The sequence below is a fragment of the Anabas testudineus genome, chromosome 5 (genome assembly GCF_900324465.2).
Source record: "Anabas testudineus chromosome 5, fAnaTes1.2, whole genome shotgun sequence".
Classification (NCBI taxonomy): domain Eukaryota; kingdom Metazoa; phylum Chordata; class Actinopteri; order Anabantiformes; family Anabantidae; genus Anabas; species Anabas testudineus.
This window is the reverse complement of record NC_046614.1, coordinates 25,278,065-25,299,979: the sequence shown is the minus strand read 5'-3', so window position 1 is coordinate 25,299,979 and position 21,915 is coordinate 25,278,065. Positions and strand designations below refer to the sequence as shown.

At 41.7% G+C, this 21,915-nt stretch overlaps 1 protein-coding gene across 2 annotated transcripts; it reads right to left on the bottom strand.

The window, feature by feature from the left end:
- Positions 1 to 1,634: 1,634 nt before the first annotated feature.
- Positions 1,635 to 21,323, bottom strand: sdc4 (syndecan 4). Of its 2 annotated transcripts, none has more exons than XM_026348127.1 (5): positions 21,110 to 21,323; positions 5,676 to 5,898; positions 5,525 to 5,568; positions 5,138 to 5,336; positions 1,635 to 4,671 (listed from the first exon to the last, which is right to left on the bottom strand). In XM_026348127.1, exons 1-5 carry the CDS (start codon positions 21,161 to 21,163, stop codon positions 4,520 to 4,522), a joined length of 672 nt encoding a protein of 223 aa, XP_026203912.1. In that variant the 5' UTR covers positions 21,164 to 21,323; the 3' UTR covers positions 1,635 to 4,519. The 2 variants fall into 2 exon arrangements, with proteins under 2 accessions (XP_026203912.1, XP_026203913.1); XM_026348128.1 differs by having other exon boundaries at positions 5,676 to 5,895.
- Between the last annotated feature and the right edge of the window lie 592 nt (positions 21,324 to 21,915).

Sequence of the window (21,915 nt, the reverse complement as noted above, 5' to 3'; positions counted from 1 at the left end):
TAAAGACGTTTTAAAAACGTAGGTAGGCAAAGTTTTAGAAAAGGTTTGGAAGGATCACAAAACTGCACTTTAACCTGCGTCTCTGCTTGTTTTCTTGGCTCCACAGATCCTGAACAAACACGTCTGCTACAGAGCTTCCTCTCTCTCTCTCTGTTTACCAGCATTCATTTGAAAGAAAGCGTGACCGTGTGTGAAATGAGAGTAAAACAAGATGTATGAATATGTGTTTGTGCTGGAGCGAGTGTGTGTGCTGTATCCGTCAGTGTTCTGGTGCGAGCGTGTTTTCCCTGCAGCACAGAGGCCGACAGGCAGCAGCTTGTCTGTCGCTGCAGCAGCAGCTCACAAACAGAAAGAGGCCTCCTCTACTGCTCACTGGGTTTTTACCATGTGAAGTTAGCTGCTAATTTACAGAAGCGTGGTCGATCGTAACCTGCTCAGTAAAATGTCCTTTTAAGAGGACTAACGTACGGTGGCTCAAAGATTTTAGAAACTAACAAACTAAAAATACAAAAAACAGAGTGAAATAGTTTATTTATTGTGTTTCCTGTTTCTTTGTTGTGTCTTTTCTTGTGGTCATGTCAAACAGACGGGTCAGAGGTCACACTTGGTCTCAGAGCACCTGAAGAGGTTCAGTATTTGCTCCAGTTTTTCATGTTGGATGTTTCTCAGCTCAACACGTCTCTGAACTTTGTCCTGAACGTCTCCACAACGTTCTGTTTCCTTTACTCTCTCTTCTCTGTTCACAACCAGCTTCAGCTGCAGTTCGTCTCCCGTCTGTCTTTTGTGTCCCTTTGTGCGAACAGCAGACAAAGAGACGCAGGTGACTCCCGTCCATCAGAGACAATGGAGGACATGTGATACTGGGAATGTCGTCAAAGGCCTGGGAAAGTTATGATGTGGCTTCACAAAACCAGAACGCTGAGGTTACGTGATCCTGGAACTGATACCAATCAATAACATCTGACAGTGTCAGTGAAACCTCACGAGCAGAACTGGACCCAGATTTCACACGGTGACCCCCAATGAGTCCCAGCAGTCCGTCCTACAGAGTTTCCTCTAGATTCACTTTTATCTTATCAGGCAAAAGATTTTTGTATTAGCTGCTGTAGCCTGCAGCCGACTCTGAAGCTACAAACCTGCTGTGGTCACTCTCGTCACAGGACGGCTTCAAAAGCCCTCGAACTGCAACAACAGTACTTAGAAAACTATTTATAGTTTTCATTGTCAGTGGCGCCGTGAGGGATTCAAATTACCTTCACCTGCATGAGGCATGTGATCCAGTGGTATTGTTGGTAATTTGATCAGATTGAAATCAGCCTGTTTACCGTGCACTCTCCTACAGACCTATCAGAGCTGGATTAAGTTACTGTGTGACAGACGGAGCTGTAAAAGTAAATAGGTTTGTAGACGCAGAGTGAAACGTTCAGGTTTTACTGAGCAGATCTTCAGTCTGTGATAGAGACGCTTGTAATTAACATGAGCAAAGGACAGATTCCTGCTACTCTGCTCTTAAAGATGAGATGAGTAGACTCGTCTGGCACCTCTCTATAAACACCTTTTTTCTTCTACCATATGAAACGATGGCATAATTCTGTCAATCAGGAAACAGACGACACAACAGCGGCTTAAAAATGTTAATGTGCATAAAAATAGCTTTATTTCCAATAATAAATCAGAACCTGCATGCAGAAGCCAATGATTCATTGGCTTCTTCACTCCACTGGTGATTCACATGTGGTGTTTGTGACATTAAGCAGCAGAACATACATTTCTCTCCCATGCTCACTGAGCAGACGTGGAGCTGATGACCAACTGAACCAGGAGGTTTTCATTTTCTAATCAGACTTATTCCAGTCTGACGAAGGAAATCTGCATCAGCATTTACATTTCTAATTGCTCGAGGATCTTTCAGTAACTGGGTGGCAGCAGCCTAACATATGAAAACCTGTCAACAGAGTTCCAGCTGGTGATCAACCCAGGTCTGCTCCCGACAACATGGCTCATCAGCACAACATCCTCTGAACGACGAGATGAACACCGACCACACAAGCAATCCTTCTACATCCAAACCAAAAGGAAAACAATACAACATAAATACAAAAGCAAAAAGTCTAAACGATAATAGAAACTCTTACAAAATAAAAAGTTTCACAACTATTTGCCTCTGAAAATCTCAAACTAGTGTATATAAAACTTTTAAAATCACATATACATCAGCTTAAAAAGGGGGAAACACCCCAACCTGAAAGAAGGCAATAAAATAATTTGACAGTTAAATTAATACAAAAAAGGACCGAGTTGATCTACTGCAGGAAAAACACAAAAACACTGGAGAACCACGAGGAGCGAGTTAGTTTTAACATTGGTCGTTTAAAACTCATTTACAGTAAATCACATCCACATTACTGCTCGCCGAAAGGAAACAGAAAAGCAATTTGGCATTTAAATATTTGGTAGATATGGTTTGCTGCCAGGCGGCTACTTGAATTTTTTGAAGCGTTTTTTATTTTTATCTAACGACTATATACAAATTGTTGGTAGAGCAGTGCATGCTGCTGTCTTCACCTACGAAATGTGAGCAAACCTGTTCAGAATGGCTCCAGGACCCCGTTAGAACCAAAACGACAAACCGTCTGTAGCTTATTGAGAAAGCATCAACCCCACGAGTGAAAAACAATAACGGAAAATAGAAAGTACCAAAAACTACCGGTTTCTCCGATCACAGAGCTTAACGTCGCTTTTCACTGGGTTCACCAACAACACATGTTTAAGTCAATGGAGGAGGACAGAGAGAGACTTGAAGGAATAGTTCAGCACTTATTTGATTTCTGCTGGACAGATATAAAACATCCAGACACTCGTGTGTCTGTTTAATGTGAGGTGTCAGTTAGCTTAGCACAGCTAGCCTCCAGTTCTAGTTGAATCCTGTTAAACCCGAAGTGTAAAAATGATAAATTTGAATTGTTTTTAAAGTTTAAAAACCAGAACAAAGTCGCTTACGGTGAGAGGAGTTCAACCGTCATCTGACATGGTCACGGCTGAGTCCACATTGTTTTCTACCTTTGGACGCAGCCGGGCCGCTTCGCCCCGATTCCACTCGTTATGCTAAGCTAAGCTAAGCAGCTGCTAAATCTTTCCAGTCCAGTCATGAGAGTGGATCAGTCATCTGACTGTCAGCGTAAACACACGTGTACTTCACTGTCACTACAGCTCTTCCATTAAACTGGAGGGTCGGCCCAGTCGACGTGTGTGTGTGTGTGTGTGTGAGGAATGTAGGTGTGTCACCCTGTACGAGCTTGTTGTTCGACTCCAGCCAACTTCACCATAAGAACAAAACCAGCCCTGGAGGCACATTGGTAATTATTAAACTTCATCTACAGGTTTTTGAAGTACTGGCGGCGGCGGCAGGACAACGTCGACCTGAACGCGTCATCTGAGTCCTGATTCCCTGGCAGATGGGAGTTTCCCCACATGATGAGTGTTTACAGGGCATCATTAAACCGTGACAACAGGGCTTTATTAGTACTGATAGAACGGGACCAAACTGAAGGACAGGTGACTTGTTTCACTCTCTGTGTTTAGGAGAAGCTGCACATTTGGGCTGTTTCTCATTTCCTGCCTACAATGACCCGAATCATCCTGTGGTGCTGAACGTTCTACATATTTAAAAATCAGGCAGAATCATTTGCAAATACTTGTTGACCCCTGTTTAAAGTTTTAAAAGGATAAAAATGACAGTATCAAACTACACAGTGTAACAATGACGTGTACTTGTTGGAATTAAAATCAGTTTCAACATGAACCTTTTACTTTCTTTAATAGAAAAAAAATGAAATTTCTTAAATCTCTCTGTATTACAAGGAGTTCTTCACAAAAAAACAAAAAAAACTTTAAAAGTCATTTTCTACAGTAACGTGAGAAGCTTCAGTCCAACAAACAGGCTGAGAGGAAATAAATAACTGGACTGTTAATGTGTACCATACGGAGACAACAACCATTGCACAGTGTTAGTGTTTTTAACTGGAAGCTGGAGGAAAGGAAGACAGGATGGAGGAGATGAGAAAGACGAGTTAAAGTTCTCCAAGTCCTCAGTTTGTAAAGTTCTGTTGTTTTTCTCTCGACATGGGGACAAAATAAGAAAAACACGAGACACAAAATGATCACGGCGTAGCGCAGCTGAAATAGTCCTCTCCTGTTGCTCCTTTTCCGAGTTGGAGAAAAAGAGAGGGACACAGCGAAGCAACGAAGCCTCTGATTGGTTTAGAAAGCACCACTAATATCTGGAAGCATCAGGTAGAAGGTAGAAGAGTCAGTCAATCGATTGTTGTTGGGGCTTCTCTCCTGATTTGTTTTGAGCGTCGCTCCGCTGTACAGTCAAATGAACATGAGGAAGAAGAGGTATGACGATGATGATGATGATGATATGATGAGGCACTGTGAGGCCAGGTGCTGGCCCTGATTGGGTTTTGTTTTTAAGGGCTGGGGGGGTGTGTTTGTGAGGGAAGGCGGAGGTCAGGGTCTATGCGTAGATCTCTGTGGTGGGGGCCTTCTTGTAGATGGGTTTCTTCCCCAGGTCGTAGCTGCCCTCGTCCTTCTTCTTCATGCAGTAGATGAGGAGGGCGATGGGGAGGATGGCGCACATGAGGCCAACGGCACCGCCAGCGATCAGAGCTGCGAGGGATAAGATAAGAGAAGTTAGACTTCCAGGACATTCACATATGTGAAGACACTCAGGACACGGTTTCAGGCACCAGGACAATTTAAGGGTCAGTGTCTTACTCAAGGAACTGCAGAACTGCTGAATCACCTGCTCCACCTCATCTCATCTAAACCTTTGTCCTAACTGGGACTTGAGTCCAGAGCTCCACTCCACATCCCTCTGACCTCACTATTATAAAGTTTGTAGGAAATGATTTTAAAGTATTTGTTGTCTGAGCCGCAGTGAAGAGAAATGCTGCTGTACAAACCTCTGATCATCCAGCTGCTGTCAGTACAACAGCTGAGGAAAATGTCTCCACGTGGCTCAAACTACTGTGTTTATCTCCATTTCTACAGTTGTTCTTATCCTTCACCCTTCCAGCTGTTCCAGCTGCTCCTCATCACACACACATTATAACACAAGCGGCACTCTACTGACCTGCGAGCACCTCCTTCTTATTAAAGATGCTCTCTTCGCTGGCGTGGGACATGAGGACGTTGGATGGAGAGTCCTCGTTGGTAGCTGGTTTATTCCGCAGTACTGGGATCTCATTACTCTTTTTGACGATTTCCTCCTCGTCGATGGTTGGTTGCACAGGCAGCACCAGCTCTGGGATCTTGTTGCTGTTCACGTCGGGCTGAGGGTCGAGAGACAGATTTAAAAACACTGACTCACTGACTCGGCACAAATAAAGTCAAACTGAGGTTTGTTTATTTTGTGTAACAGGTACTTATGACACTTAACTGATGTCAAGATGAGACAGATTAAAATAATATTAGGTTTAATCAAATCTTTAAATGTAGGAACGATGTAATGATGTCTTACATCAGCTGATGGTCTGAACTTTCTTCTTGGTGACACAGTTGTTGCTGTGAAAAGAAGCAGATTCCACATTTAATCTTATTTCAAGAAGAACACCTCCAACACATGAACTGAAATTGAAATCAAAATGGTATCAAGTGTTTGTGACACCAACCTCCATCACCGGACCCAGAGAGCTCGTCATACTCGTCCTCGTCGTCGTACAGAGTCTCGCTGTAGTCTGTGTAAGGATCAGCTTCATCATCATCGTCGTCTGTGAAGCCGAAGTCGGAGACGATTGGGGACTCTCCCGACGACTCTGGTTGTTCACTGTGCATTGACAAAGCAGCCATCTGTGTGGTCTTCATGGGCATCCATGTCTCCGTTTCCCTCACCTGCTGGGACACCAAGGACAGAACGGACGTCAGAGGGATGTGCTGGAAACTTACAGATGAGTGTTTGTTTAACGTGGTAACAGACAGACGTGCAGATGTTATTATTATTTTTTCATCAATCAAAGTACAGGAGACACTAAAAATGCTGGATGTAAAGTCAAAGCTCCATGTCAACCTCAGGATTCACCTTCTGGGAACCATGGATACCTATATAACGTAGTGAATCACAGGGTGGAGCCTCTGAGCAACACAGCCCTCACCACCATCTTTTCTCCTGTGAAAAGCCTTCTTCCCTGCACAAACTGTTCATGATCCAAAAGCAGCAAACAGTTATTACTCATTCCAAGAGCACGGTGGTTACATGTCCCGAGACAAGAGAACATCCCGACCAACCTAAACCTGCACATTACAGACTAACCACACTCAAACTGGGGAAAATTATCTGACAGCCACTTATACGTTTCTGCAGAACCACCCACAGCCACAATTTCAAATTCAACCGAAACCTTCAACTAATTTTCACTCATCTCTATTAACATGGCAACAGACAAACACGATGATGAAGGTCGGAGTGAATAAACAGCATCCGCGTCTCTCTGTCGCCGCCCTGATGCCACATACAGACACAAAAACAGAGGTTTGGGAAAGAAAAGCTCTTATTAGTCGGTGACGTCTGTGGCCACAACTACTCTGGAGTCTCCACCTGATATCCCAGAACATGACGGAGGTTTGGTGGAAAACTGAGACTAATGGACAGAAAATGTACGTGCTGTTTCCAAGCAAAGTATCAATTAGGAGAGACTTTGGTTTTTCATTCAGACCTTTAATAAAACTAAAGACAATTCCTCTTTCTGTTCTATTCTGTTACTGAAGGACTGTGGCCGAGTTTGGACGACCGGCTGAATATGAACCACTTTGACATTCTAATTACAAAAGTTGGGATTCACGTCCCTGTCCCCCACATGGAGGGCAGAGATCTTCCCACTCCGCTATCCAGCCCATCAATGTGATGTGTTTAAATTGATGAAGGCACTTGTCTATCCGCCTGCTCTGTCACTCACCATGAAGCTCAACATCATGAAGACACATCAAGCTCCTTTAAATCACATTAGCTCACTTAATTTCCTCGACCATTTGGTTAGTAAGCAGCGTGAAGGGATTAACATCAGAGCTGTTGAATGTGTTCAATCCACACACACAGCCCTTCATCAGCCTAATTATCATTACAGCACACGCACACTTAATCAGCATTAAGGCTAAACTAAACAGACGGATGTAAAACAAGGCGAGAAAAGCTTAGCATCAGATCCAACATTTGCAGAGCAGCTCAAGTTTCACCCACACTGGCGTGGATTTCCTTTTACTGAAGTTCAAAGTGAAATATTCTTTGAAAGAAGACAAAACGATCATAAGGTTACATAGAAGTTCAGGCTTTGTGTAGATAAAAGGGTAAAACTGAGGACAAAACCTAGTACTGCATCTTTCTCTTATGTCACAGTCACTATAAAATCATCCCGAGTGACAAATCAAACCAAGCTGATTAATGAATCCATCATTTTAACGGTTTAATCAAAAACAAATGTCAATGAACTGATGTGAAATTTTAAATTTAAATGCACAAAAAAGCAACTTGCTGCTTTTTCCACTCCTCTCTGAACCTGAGTTAACATGCAGGCAGATTAACTTTTAACTGTTCAGCTATGCGTCTGCCGTTTTCCCTTCTTTTGTGCGGGAAAAGAAAACTTGACGTTGCCGAGCAGAACAAGCTGAAGCCTTCCACTGAGAACAAAAGCGACCACAACCCACACTGGAAACAGGCCTGGGCATCTCACAACATCCTCATTTAGTCCCGCTCACACACAGATTGAGTTGTGTTGACGTCATGAGTTCTCCTCATAATTACTTCCATCTGAGGCTTCAATTTAAGGGTTAACTGGTGGCCCAGTCTGCCCGGGGCCTCCCAGCATTATGTGTGTTCTCAAATACTTGGCATGGTAACAGTGTGTTTGAAGGTAATCCTCTCTGCCTTTAAAAGTGGCCTATATGAAGAAAGGGAGGGGGTGGGAGGTGTTCTCCATTGTAAGTGCACAGGGACTTCAAACAGGGGCGGCCATTTTACTGCGACTGCTCTCAGCAGCACAGGGAACAGTGAGGACTGCTGCACTCGACGTGTCATTACTTTTACCGCTTCACTCATGTTAACTGGTTAACCGTTACCTTTAGAAGCATACGTCTTTTATAGTATCACAGTATGTTTTGCCTATTTTGGGCCAATTAGTTAATCATTTACCTTCACATTACTATTCTCCATTACCTTCAATTTACATGTTCAACGATTTACTTATTACCTTTAGCAGTATTTTGTGTCCATCTACCGTTCTCAGCTGTTTGTCCGTTGCTTTTAACCAACTATTCTGATGTTTTAACTAGCTGACCAAATACTGTTCACTCACGTTATAGCTACATTTCATCACAGCCTTTCTATGGACCCCTGCCTGCGAGTGCAAGCCTCCATGTCTTTATGAATCCTACACTGTAAATGGTCACTAAAAGCTCTTCATTTCTTCGCTGCCATTCAGATGCGAGTCTGCTGCTGCAACGTGCCGGAACAGGCCCAGAATGGGTGCGAGTCACTTTATAGGAATTGCTCTCAGAGTGTAATACGGACTCATCTGAGTCAGGACCATTCAATCGGGCACGTCACCGTGAATCATCCAAACAACACTTATCTTACATCACTCCCTGAGGCCTGTTTTACTCTGTTTGCTATGTTGCGGGTTTAAAAAAATTCAGGTTTATGGGCTAATCCGTTCTCAGTTCAGACACGAGCACAAATTTACTATACAATTCTCCTTAGCTCCAAACTTTTGAAGATGCAGTCAGAGCATCTTATCTTCTAAGCCTCAGACAACAGGGCAAATACCCCAAAAAGGTCAATATATTCATGTGTCAGTGTCCTGGAGTGGCTGCTCCTGACCTTTAAACCCCCCAGTGGTTTAATGTGGCCATATATTTGTGTCCTGGGGAAATGAACGGCTGAAGGGCTTGAAAACATTATACAGTTTTACAGGCTGATTGGGACCTGTCCCAACAGGCCAGGCTGATTCACTCACACAGAAGAGGAGCTAAGAGATTAGAAGTTGCTTTGCCTCTGAATCAGATGTCGGGCATATCCCATTTTTACTGGATTCACCCAGGGAACAATGCCAGAATGGGATGCAGGCCAAGTTTCAGTCAGTCCAGACAAAAACAAGCTGTTCCAAATCCAAGAATGTATTTGGCAACAACACGCCCACAACGGGGCAGATAATGAAACTGGAAGTTTAACAAAAGCAACAGCTTGGAGAGGTGTTTAAAAAAAAAACAATGATAACACCTCTCCAGATGATGAAAACTGATGTTTCACTTAGTTACTGTGAAAGCTGAAGAAGAATGTGAACTTTACACAAAACTACCATTTAAACCAGCAGAGCGTCTGAACGGTGGTTATATAACCAGGCACACATGAAAATCAGCTCTCACGTGGTGATTTCACAAAGACTGAATGAGGACCTGTCTGATCCGTTCAGTCATGGAAATAACAAAACGTGCATTAGCAGAAATCCTTCTCCAACTCTAGAAAAGTCATTAATTTTAATTTTATGGCACCCAAACTCTGTCATTATCACCAAGCATCTCTGCCACACACATATTCAGAGGAAAAATTGTCACACCCTTTGTTAATAAGCCCAATGTGCCCTTAAGCCTTAATGGGCTCTGCAAGATAAACTCTGGTTGTGTGTTTTCCAGCAGAGCTCAGTGTGGTTCAGAGGAAAGCCACAAAGGCCAAATAAACATCCTGGAACCCTGATTACTCAAGAACAACAACACGCTCCATGTTCAGCAAAAGCACAAGGATAACGAGGCCTTTAATGAAGATTCCCAAGAATGTGGACTTCCTTAAACCCATGATTCTCATTTCTAAGAGATTACCATCTCTACGTGTATTAGGCTTTGTTATGTTGTGTCATTATAACTGAATCTTCTTTCAGAGCCAAACTCTTGACTTCAAGTTGGTCAACCACATTATCTGTCAGCCATTTTAAAAGCCACTTACAAGCTGAACAGATCACCATTGTCCTCCCATCAGTGCTTCACAGCCTCGTATATTCCTGCCTAATGTGGCGGATATGGATCACAGCCAAACCAACGATTTCCAGCCAACCAAATGGATTTAATGGAGACGAGTGGAAAATGATGTCCGGGGCCATGACGCACCACATTTTGAGTACTTAATCAAGAATTGTACCACAACACTAGAGTTTACCACTTTCTACTTCCAAAACACGAAAGAACCTCTTCCTAAATTGTAAAAGTTTTTTTATTTCTTCCTGTGCAAAGTTAAATGAACAAATAAGATAATATCTCTTCTTGATCAGATGACTTGGTGATTTTAACATCAGATTATCTTTTATCTACGGCTCTTTGTATGGCACAAAGGTCAGAGTCTTCTAACAGCTAAACAGTTTAATAAAATCCTCTTAATTGCAGAGTTAATTTGGCCTTCAACTAAAACACCCACAGAGTGTGAATCCACGGACCATGTGAAGTAATGCAACCTATTAATGTAAGAAGAGTGAAGGAAATCATCGCCGCAAGGTCCAAGAGCTCAGATAAGAGCAGATATTTTCACAAGTTTATTGTCCAAAGCCCACAGATATTTAGTTTACCGTCAGCTAAGAGAAATCAAAGTAGCTCCTTCTCATACAAATGAGGCTAAAACTAAACTACTGATTAATCAGATCCTTACATTAGAGAAGCTGGAACCAATCAATCAATGTTTAGCACTGATTATCAAACAAGCTGTTGATAAATTTATGGAGTGGGTATTTGATGAATTGCGCGCAGCTTCATTACCATTTTAGCTGTATTTGTAATAAATAAACTAAAATTAAACTGGTAAGGAAGGTAAAAGTTTTTTTACTGACTACCTGCTTCCATTATGACTTTCCACTGAAGGGTCAGATCTAAGAAAGCCTCCCTACAGCTGCTAAAAACTCTTTACACCTCAGTTTAGGCTTATGTCCTTGTTTATCCTGCCTGTCCCCTCTGTGGAGGTCCTAAACTTTCTAGTTCCAATTGTCCATGGTGACTGAAAGGCAGTCTGTCAAGACACCCGCCACCAAGCCTTTGGATCTGTCCCTTCTTTTGACACCAAACAATGCCAGTGGACGCCTCAAGAGCATATCAATGACCAAGGTAACCGGGGATAAGCCCCCAGCAGCCTCCCTTCATTAAACTGGGGAAACAATTCCTCCATCTGCCGGCACAGAGAGAGGCATCTGTTCCATTCACACAGCGGTGTGGAGGAGGTACAAATTATGAAAAGACAGAAAAGAAACACCAGCGCGCAGGAATGTGCTTCCTCAGTCTTTGTGATGTCCAACGTCTCTTGACCTTTTCAAGAAAAGACAACTATGGTTGTTTTCTAATGTTGTATCACTCTTCTTTGGGATCTTCAGCCTCTGTAAGCCCAAATAAACTAAATAGTCAGAATTTAAAGTCCGAAGTACTTCCTCGTCTTCCTTCACCTCTCAACATTTCACTCCCATTACCATTTTCCATCCTGTTTTTCAACTCCTCCGCCCTGACCCCGTCGGTGCTGGGTGATACTTGAACCAACAGGGTTTGAACCATATTGTGTCACCTGATCTGGTTTAAGATGCACTTCTGATCCCTGATGCAATGCTGCCAAAAGGACACGCACTTGAGTCTAAGGCCCTGGGTTTATGGTATCCAAAGGTCCCGTAAAGCGAGAGCTACTATATTTAAGGGATCCTTGTTAAGTTAAAAATCATACAGTTGTCCATTAACAACAATCACACAACTTCCTCAAAAGGCCCAGAAATGATTACTGTGTGACTACTTTACTTCCCATGTCATAAACGGCTCCAATCATACCTGCAGTCGTGATGTGATGTGGGAACAATCTAGAACCAGGAACCAGCAGCTTCTCAAAATCTCAACTGTAGTCACTGACCAACATGAGGATTTATCATTTAGACAATTAAACTCTGTTTAGTCAAGCAGGTCAGTTCCTTCGTTGTCACACAAACAAATATTAATCAGTAAATGACGTAATACTGTTGCACTTTACTTTGATATGATAAACTGTGCCACCTGTCTCTTCTGTTGGACTCTGGTCATTTTCCTGTCCATTTGACAGGAGCTGCAGGCTGTACAGATGTGTCAGCTGTGCAGCAGACAGTGCGGATTCAGGTTCCACTGATAAGCCTAATTTACTTATAATGGCCTTTATTGGTCACTTCCTCCTGCTGATGAGGCCATCTTAGCACATCAGTTGGATGATTCCATGTTATGACCAAAACCCATCACAAGCCGAACGCCTGCAGCATCTCAAACTCTTACACAAGCCGTGCAGCTCTAATGTCTTCCCCACTCTTCCATCTACAAACTCTTTGATGTTGCTCCCTCAGGCAAGCATATCGCTGCTCTGGATCAAAGACATTACAGCCTAACAGACTAAATTCAAGCTACTGCAGAGTTATTATCGGCTAACAGATAAGCTTGCGGCCTTAAAAGGCAGGAAATAATAAGAAAAAGTCAGGAAACAGGAAATATCCATCCGAAACAATCAACTTGTGTTTAATGAAAGCCAGAAATTAAGCATGAATATGAATCTTTCCAGTAAACAACCGACTTATTTATACTTCCTATTTGTCACAATAGCTCCCATTCATGTAGAAGAATGGTATTTAGCTGGATCAGTTTATATTTCCAGTTTAGCAGCAGCTGACAATTTACTTACTTTAAGCTCAGTTTAAAGAAGTAGAGTCTTTGTTAGTTTTGTATTTAGAACCATTTCTTAAAATGGCTTATGATGCCAAACACACAATAAATGAGCCTGTGGTGAACTTAAATAACAGCTCAAATTAAAATGTTCACACACCAACGAGCACAGTGTTTAATTAAACTCCAGAAAAACATCTCTCACTGATCTTATTAGTTGTTCTTCATCCTTATCTAGATAATATTGGTGATGAGCTGGCTTGGCTCTCAAAATATAAGAAACTCAGCTTCTTAATTATGGGCTTTGCTGAGCATCTAAGTGATTCAGTGATTTCACATGAAACTATTCCATTTGATTACTTGCATTTCTTTTTTATTTCCACTCTTGAAGCTAAGCTAAGCTAAATGTAAATAGCTTCACACATAAGAATGGATTCAAACATCTTATTTAACAAGTGCATTTCCTGAAAGCTACAACTGTTCCTTCAAAGAGAGATAAAACAGATCCACATGTTCGTGTCTGTGATAGTCCGTAAGAAACCATCCACGCTGCTGTTGAATTTGGCAGAGTGAGGAGTGTGTCGGATAAGTAGCCAAGACCTTGGCTACACAGTTGGCCGACACATTCCTCCCTTTACAATGGAGCCAATGCACTCTGTGCTCACACCGATAGAAACACTGGAGAGTTTGGTCCGAGTCAACGGGGCCTGTGGTTCTTCTAAGTTCATGTATCGACTCCATGCTGTGATGTCCTACAGTAAATTGGCACCTAAAGCCGGTGTGTGCTGCTTTTTGCAGCTCCACCCTCACACTAATATGGAACAGGTATGATTAAATCAGCTGGCTTTAGGGAAGGGACAACTTTACACCCCATGGGCCCTGATGCATTCAAATTGTTATGCTTGTAATATTTTACACACTTCCTGGAATATCTTCTGACAGGACATGTAGGAGCATGTAGGAGCATCATACATCAGTAACTTTGCCAAGTCAGCAAGTGATTAAAACAATTCTCTTCATTCTGTTTTAACAATTTGGAGTTTCCATCTTCAGTAGTGAGGGAGTGAGCATTTGATCCACGCTCGTACTTAGACTGCTTCCTCCCCGTAGATCATTCTGAATTAATTTCAGTAATTAATTCCTCTAAACCATCAACATGTGTCTTAATCCTCCCAACTAGACTCCTCAAGGATCTTACCTTGATCAGCACGTCCATAAGATCAGATCAATCTGTCTTACAAAAGGCTCGTACCACAGCTTGAAGGTTGCTGTAGTCAGCCCTACTCAAAAGCTACCGGACTCAGGGTCTTAGCATTATAGACCAATATCCATCTGCCTTTATCTCAAATCCTTGAAAATAGTTCTAAGCAATGTCACCACTCTAGCAATAACTGTATGAGATTTCCAGTCAATTTAGAGTCATCATCAAACAGCACTGGTAAGTCACTATGATCTCTATTGCGACAATGGTCTACTCTCTATACTCGTCTTGTTAGATCTTAGTGCTGCATTCGACACTATAGATCACAACATTTTATTACACAGACTGGAACATGTCATTGGAATCAAAGGAACAGCACTAGAGTGGTTTAAATCGTATCTATCAGATAGATTTCAGTTTGTACACGTTAATGATGAGTCTTCCATGCACAGCAAAGTCAGCTATGGAGTTCCACAGGGATCTGTGCTTGGACCGATTCTTTTCACGTTATATATGTCCCCTTTAGGCAATATTATTAGGAAACACTCTATAAATTTCCATTGTTATGCAGATGATACCCAGCTATATTTATCTATGAAACCAGGAGAAACTAATCAATTAGTCAAACTTCAGGAATGCTTAAAAGACATAAAGGCCTGGATGACCTCCAATTTCCTTCTCTTAAATCCGGACAAGACAGAGGTTATACTGTTTGGGCCTAAAAATCTCAGAGACACTATGTCTAAACACATTCTCACCATTGATGACTTAGTTCTGGCCTCAAGTAATACTGTAAGAAACCTCGGAGTTATCTTTGATCAGGATATCTCCTTCACTTCATACATAAAAGAAATCTCTAGAACTGCCTTTTTTCACCTAAGAAACATTGCTAAAATTAGGAGCATCCTGTCCCAAAGTGATGCTGAAAAACTAGTCCATGCATTTGTTACTTCCAGACTGGACTATTGTAATTCATTATTAATAGGATGTCCCAATAACTCATTAAAGAGCCTCCAGTTAATCCAAAATGCTGCAGCCAGAGTTCTGACTGGAATTAGCAAGAGAGATCATATTTCTCCAACGTTAGCTTCTCTCCATTGGCTCCCTGTTAAATCCAGAATTGAATTTAAAATTCTTCTCCTAACTTATAAATCCCTTAATAATCAGGCTCCATCTTATCTTAAAGACCTCATAGTTCCTTATCTTCCAAGCAGAACTCTCCGTTCTCAGACTGCAGGTTTACTTGTGGTTCCTAGAGTTTCCAAATGTAGAATGGGAGGCAGAGCCTTTAGCTACCAAGCCCCTCTCCTGTGGAACCAGCTCCCAGTTCAGGTTCGGGAGGCAGACACCGTCTCTACATTTAAGACTAGACTTAAAACTTTCCTTTTTTATAAAGCTTATAGTTAGAGATGGATCAGGTGACTCTGAACCATCTCTTAGTTATGCTGATATAGGTTATTCTGCTGGGGGACCTCTACTGATAAACTGAGCTCCTCTCCTCTCTCCTTTCTCCTGTATCAATGCAAATGCCACCATTGCATGTCATTAACTTTGTGTCTTCTCTCTCTTTTAGTTGTGTTTCCTCCTCTCTGTCTCCCTCTCTCTGTACTTTTCTGCAGGTATCCTCGGCCTGGAGCTGTACATCTCCAGAATCCAGTTCATCTGCCCAATGTTCTTGATGCTTGTTGTTGTCTTTATTGCTTGTTGTTGTCTTTATTGCCTGCTGTTCTTTTCTCTCTTCTCTTTCCACTCACCCCAACCGGTCGAGGCAGATGGCCGCCCACTATGAGCCTGGTTCTGCTGGAGGTTTCTTCCTCTAAAGGGAGTTTTTCCTCTCCACTGTTGCCTAAAGCTTGCTCAAATGGGATTGTTGGGTTTTCTCTAATATTTTGTATAAATATTTTCTGTAAGGTCTTAAACCTTACACTGTAAAGTGCCTTGAGATAACTTCTGTTGTAAATTGGCGCTATACAAATAAAATTGAATTGAATTGAATTGAATTTGCACATCAATATCCACAGACAAAGGTTCAACACTAGCACAAGTTAAACATGAATTTTGTGGATTTGAAACAGACAAAGTGGACTGTTGTTGACAACAGGTTCAGTGACTGTGGTGCTTACATGTGCTGATTGAGTCACTGGGGGTCTAAATAGAGAGGCAGACCTCACACAGTGGTACACACAACAGTGCAGAGGCACAAAGTGATTCACCCACACACCACATCAAAGAGGAGCTTTATTATTGCGACACATTTATCAGGAAGGATGTCTGAATAGGGGGAAGCCCTCATACCACCCAAAGACACTGATGTTGGTGGCTTTGGGTGAATGAACTGTATGTGGCACAAGGGAAGTTTGGCAGGAATTATGTAAATGTATTGTCATTTGCAAGAAGCAAGTTTCTGCTAGAAGCTGCAAAAACCCCCACACAACCCAAAAATATACCATCACAGGTAAACACTGGGACAATGCATGACATTAATTATTGAGTCTATTAAATATAAAGACTTCGTCTAATTCCCAAAGATTAAGCAGTTTACTGTAAAGTGAGACAAGACATGTTTTGACATGCTAACATTTGAGAAGCAGAAAACTGGGAAAGTTTGCACAAAAGAGACCAAAATGATATTATAGTGCTGGAGATTAGATGAACTAATTGGTTAATTGGTTAATTGTTTCAGCTCCAGTTGGAGGAAAAGCAGACAAATAAAATCTAACTGTACATGTTCAAAACCTGTGTCACATTACGGATAGAGCTGCTTTGTCAACATTTTTCAGATATTAGACTTTGTTTCCCAGCCCGGGGCGGGTGGAGTATTTTGGTTATGACATTTCACGCTCACTCCCTACATTTTTCACCTCAGATACAGCTGTTCAGCTCGGAAAAGAAAGTACAGAGTGCATCAGTGCTGGGAGCTGTTAACAGTCTGGCCTGGACCCATCTGTCAAGGTATGACAGGGTGTCCTGGGACTGCAGGTCCAACATCAAACAGCCCCCCTCCAGGCTCACTGATATACTTACCGATGAAAACACAGTACGGATCATATTCCATGTTCTGCCATGGCTCTATATTTTACCAGCACACCACAAAGCTGTAACTGCTCCTCTTTTCAAGCCAGGGGGAGGAGGTGATGGGGATGGGTTGTGTTAGCCTTTGCGATTCCCAGGATGCTGTTTATTCCAAGTTTCCATTGCACCGACACTACTATTTTCTTGATTAACTGATTAGTTGATTGGTCAATACACTGAAGAACTGCTTCAATAATTTTCTTTAGGTCAACAAATGTACAAATATCAAAGATTTTCAGCAAGTTCTCACATGTGAGAAACAATCAGTAATTAAATCAGTCGCTGATTAATCTTTAGTCACTTGATGAATTATTGCTGCTGTGGTTTTGATGACGCCGTCATTAGTTTGTTTGTGAAACTGTTAAGAAGGCGACTGGCTCTGATTAGTTAACTGACAAATCTCCAAACTGCAACTACTCAACAAAAACGTTTGATCTTAGCTGTTTTTTTATTATTGTAGAGGACTGAAAACCAACCAGTGAGTTACAGAAATAACCGAAATGTTAATAATTGGTCAACACTGATCCTTTAGTTCCTGTCTCTCTAATGTGGTTTTTCCATTTTGTACTATTGTAACTGGAACTGTTGGTTGGACAAAAGAAGACATTGAGGACAGGTCTTTGGTCTCCTGGTCAGGCAGTCTGACGACATGAGGGAATTATTACTGAGAAAATAATCATTGGCTGCAGCTCTGTATACTTTTGCTTTGCTGTAAAAGATCCAGGCTATCGTTAACTAGCGTGCAGCTCCAGCAGGAGAAGTCCAAAAAAGTTGAATTTGCAGTAATATAATGAGAATGGGGCGGGTTTTATTGTCGACTCTGCTGTAAATGTATTCATACAGTTGCTGTTACAACTGCCAGAGTATGTAGCGGTTGAAAAGGGGTGGAGGGAAAGAGGGAAACAGATTCTCTCCATCAGGGGCAGGAAGGACAAAAACCTCCACTCTCTGTGCCAACATTCCACGGCCCAAAGGGATTTTATAGACCAGCGGACAGCAATGCAGGAACCATTATTACATCCTACTATTTATCATGCTCCCCCTTTCTCTCTTGCTTTCACAGCCTTTCAGTGCAGCCCATCATGCAAAAGAAACAACAACAAAAAAAGTCCTTAAAAAACTGTTTCATTCTGGTGCAAATTTCTGGGGTCTTAATGCAAAACCAGCGACATTCCAACAGGATATAACAAATGGACTCAGCCAGAAGGCTCCAAAAGGCAACAAACTAGGGGTCTGTGGTGCAACATGGATTAACTCCAGGCCAAAGAGGATTTTTTTACCCTGATTAACTACAACAGTTGTTATCACAAGCACATTTGTTAAATGAAGGTGCTCTGATGCTCAACAGTTTGACGGCAGTCAGAGCTCAAATAAAGAAAAAGAAATTTGAATGATGTTAAATTAAAAATACTGATAAAAAACCTAATGAGTCCAACAGCTCCGTCTTTCTTTTTAACAGCACACATACATAAAAAAACCCAAACAAATATTGGACTTCACCTTCACTTGAGGGATTTTCCCCATATACGGTCACACATGGGAAGAAAATGCTGAGGTCAGTGGAAAAAGGCACATAGAACAGGTTTGTTTGGCCTGGTCTATCTTTGACAAACTGATAAACTGTTCACAGGACCGGGCTGGTTTAGCATGTGAGGCGGAAACATTCCCTCCTGTGCCCATAAGAAACTAAATCCATTGACAGAAACATTCCTATCATGCCGGTGGCTTCTCAAAGACTCTTTTGCATTCAGAGCACGGTCAATTGTCAGGTAGCAGAACATTGTTATTGATTAGCAGGGAATGCTAAATCCAACCAGTAGCAATAATGAAATCAGTGGGTAGAGAGAAGAAAGAGCTGGGAAGATGGAGGTGGAGGGAAGGATTGTCAGAGGACAAGTATCCACGAAGAGAAAAAGGAAGAAAGCCGAGGCAAACTTAAGAATGACACAGAGACAGCAAAGGTCAGTAGGAACAAACTGTGGAGGCCAAAACTAAAATCAGCAGAGTAACAGGAGCAAATACTAAACTAGAAGATATTTTAGTGGAAAAGCTGTAGGTGTATCCACACTGCTAGAGGAAAGGAGTGGCCCTTATGAAAAGGCTCCAGGGTCCTATTGAAATCCCTCCAAGTGTGCAAAATCCCCAAGAGAGCTGGTCAAGGTCACCAAAGGTCACATTCCAGAGGGGAAATCAAAAAAAGAAGCAAAGAAGAGAGGGTAGCAGGGAGCGGACCAGAAGATCAGACAGAGGGAACAAGTGGGAGCTACGTGGTGTTGAGGAATGTAACAGCTTGTAAAGGAGAGGTGGATCTGACGACTGCAGCGTGGTGGTGGAAAGAAGGGGCCTAATGACAGCAGGGGTCTGCTCCTTCAATCCGGGATTAACTTCCCGAGCGCCTCCACATCATGGGAACTTTCAGCGTGTCATCATACGTCACGACGAAGCAGGCGGCGTGCACACATGCATTCCTCTAAAAACTTTCTAAGGCCGTGCTGAAGCAAACATGGCCACATGTACCAGAGCTGGAGTAACTGGTAGAGTCAGTTATTCACGTCAACGTGCCCTTTTGCACCATTTGCAGTGACACACTGGGAAAACTTGGGGGGGGGGGCAGGGCGCATGTGTTGTTTATGTGGGTGGCTTCACTGAGCCTGTATTAACACTTAGAAACATGCACTGAAAAGCAGCTTATTATGAAGCTTCACTGTGGATTTTGTTGTGATAACATCAGAAAAAATGTTGTAAAACAACAAACTGACAAATCCACTGAGACCAAAACACAATCCATCATGCTGAAAGTCACTAAATAATAAGACTGCTGTAGTATAAGTAGGTGTCTCCTTAGATAAAACAAAGCTGGAGAAATCCCACAACCCTAAAAACCAAAAGTGCCAAAAACAGGAGGGGGTCGCACCCAGAAAATAATTCCAGCACGTACTGAACTCGAGAGCATTGAGAAACGGCCTCGTGAGTGTGAGCCACCTCCAGCTCGGTGACTTTTTTTAGGCATCGAATTCTTGAGGCATGAAATCAGACTTTTTGCTTTTCACAACACAGTGAGCCTCCACTTCACTACCAAAACAGGACTCTAATCATAGAACGTCTAAAAGTTAGGTTTTAATCATTTGATCTCTGCTAAAGTGAAGATGGACGACAGATAACACACAAATGTAAAGTATGATAGTACATTACTACAACTCTACAGTGAATATCCAGCACAGCGTGACATCTATCATCTATCTATCATTTATCATTTATCTATCTATCATCTATCTATCTATCATTTATCTATCTATCTATCATTTATCTATCATTTATCTATCATTTATCTATCATTTATCTATCTATCATTTTATCTATCATCTATCTATCATTTATCTATCTATCATCTATCTATCATTTATCTATCATCTATCTATCATTTATCTATCATCTATCATTTATCTATCATTTATCTATCATCTATCTATCTATCATTTATCTATCATTTATCTATCATTTATTTATCTATCATCTATCTATCATTTATCATTTATCTATCTATCATTTATTTATCTATCATCTATCTATCTATCATCTATCTATCTATCATTTATTTATCTATCATCTATCTATCATTTATCTGTTATCTATCATTTATCTATCATTTATCTATCATCTATCTATCTATCATCTATCTATCATTTATCTATCATTTATCTATTATCTATCATCTATCTATCATTTATCTATCTATCATTTATCTATCTATCATCTATCTATCATTTATCTATCTATCTATCTATTTATCTATCATCTATCTATGAATACATAATCAAACCATCCCTAGCTGCAGACCCACTCTGATTTTGTGGTTTTATATTAATAAGATATTTTACAGTGTGTTTCATAAAGTACAACTACCTTCATCTACATATACTTTAATGAAGACATGGTAACTTTAACTTCATGGATCACACCGAGTCTTCACGGAGCCCCAGTGTCCGGTCAGGGGCCCTCAGCTCCCCCCACTCCGGCCCCACACTGAAGCCCCCTCTCCCCCAACGTAGGAAACTAACAACTTGAAGAAATCACTGTTAAACACCCACTAAGTCAACAGGAGCAGAGGTTTGAGCCCCGACTGTGGATCAGCGGGTCCGTGGAACAACTTACCGACTCTGAGAACACGGAGGCGGATAAAACGAGCAGGACGCACACCGGGAGCATGGTGGTCAGTGGGACTCAGGTTGGACTGGACAGATGGAACTTTTAACTCAGATGAAGTTATTCACGTAGAGCTGCGAACGTCCGGTATAGTCCAGTGAATGGTCACGTCGGTTCCAGTTCGAGCCCCCGGACCGCAGCTGGTTCCCCTCCGGTCTCTGATCCACTTCTGCGGACTCCGCGGGTCGAGCCGCTCTATATATACTCCGCCCCTCAAATCGCTCTCCTCCAATCAGCGTCGAGAGAGTGACGTAAAGCAACGCGTCACTTACGGTAAACTCCGTGGCCCCGCCCCTCACTCGAAGTTAAGGGAAAAGATCAACAAACACTTCAAAATAAAAGCCCCCTCCTGTTCACTGAAGTCCCAGCAGGGGAGAATTAAACACTCAGAATATGTTTTAATAAGGAAACCTGGCTCTGAAATGCTTAATATAACTTATACACAGAACACCACACTAGTTTCAATAGCTTTCACTTTGATTTGTTCCTTTATTTAACTTTTTAAAGAAATAGAAAATATGTAAAAAGGAGTTTAACCACTGAATAAAATATGAAAGTGTAATAGAAATTAGTATTTCATTTCATATAAGTGCTGTTTTTTATTCATGACTAAATGACTACAGGCTGATGATAGTTGGTTAATATACAGAATTTACATTTACTACATTTATGTAGCTCACTACTGAGCAGAACATGTAATGAATGAAAATGATGAAACTCCCTTTAAGAGAAATATCCTCCTCATAATTCCCATT

Coding starts and splice junctions, on each gene's coding strand:
- sdc4 (XM_026348127.1), bottom strand. CDS start 21,163: ATGCTCCCGGTGTGCGTCCTGCTCGTTTTATCCGCCTCCGTGTTCTCA. Junction 5,569..5,675: donor CTCTGGGTCCGGTGATGGAG/GTTGGTGTCACA, acceptor TTCTTTTCACAG/CAACAACTGTGTCACCAAGA. Junction 4,672..5,137: donor TAAGAAGGAGGTGCTCGCAG/GTCAGTAGAGTG, acceptor TATCCCTCGCAG/CTCTGATCGCTGGCGGTGCC.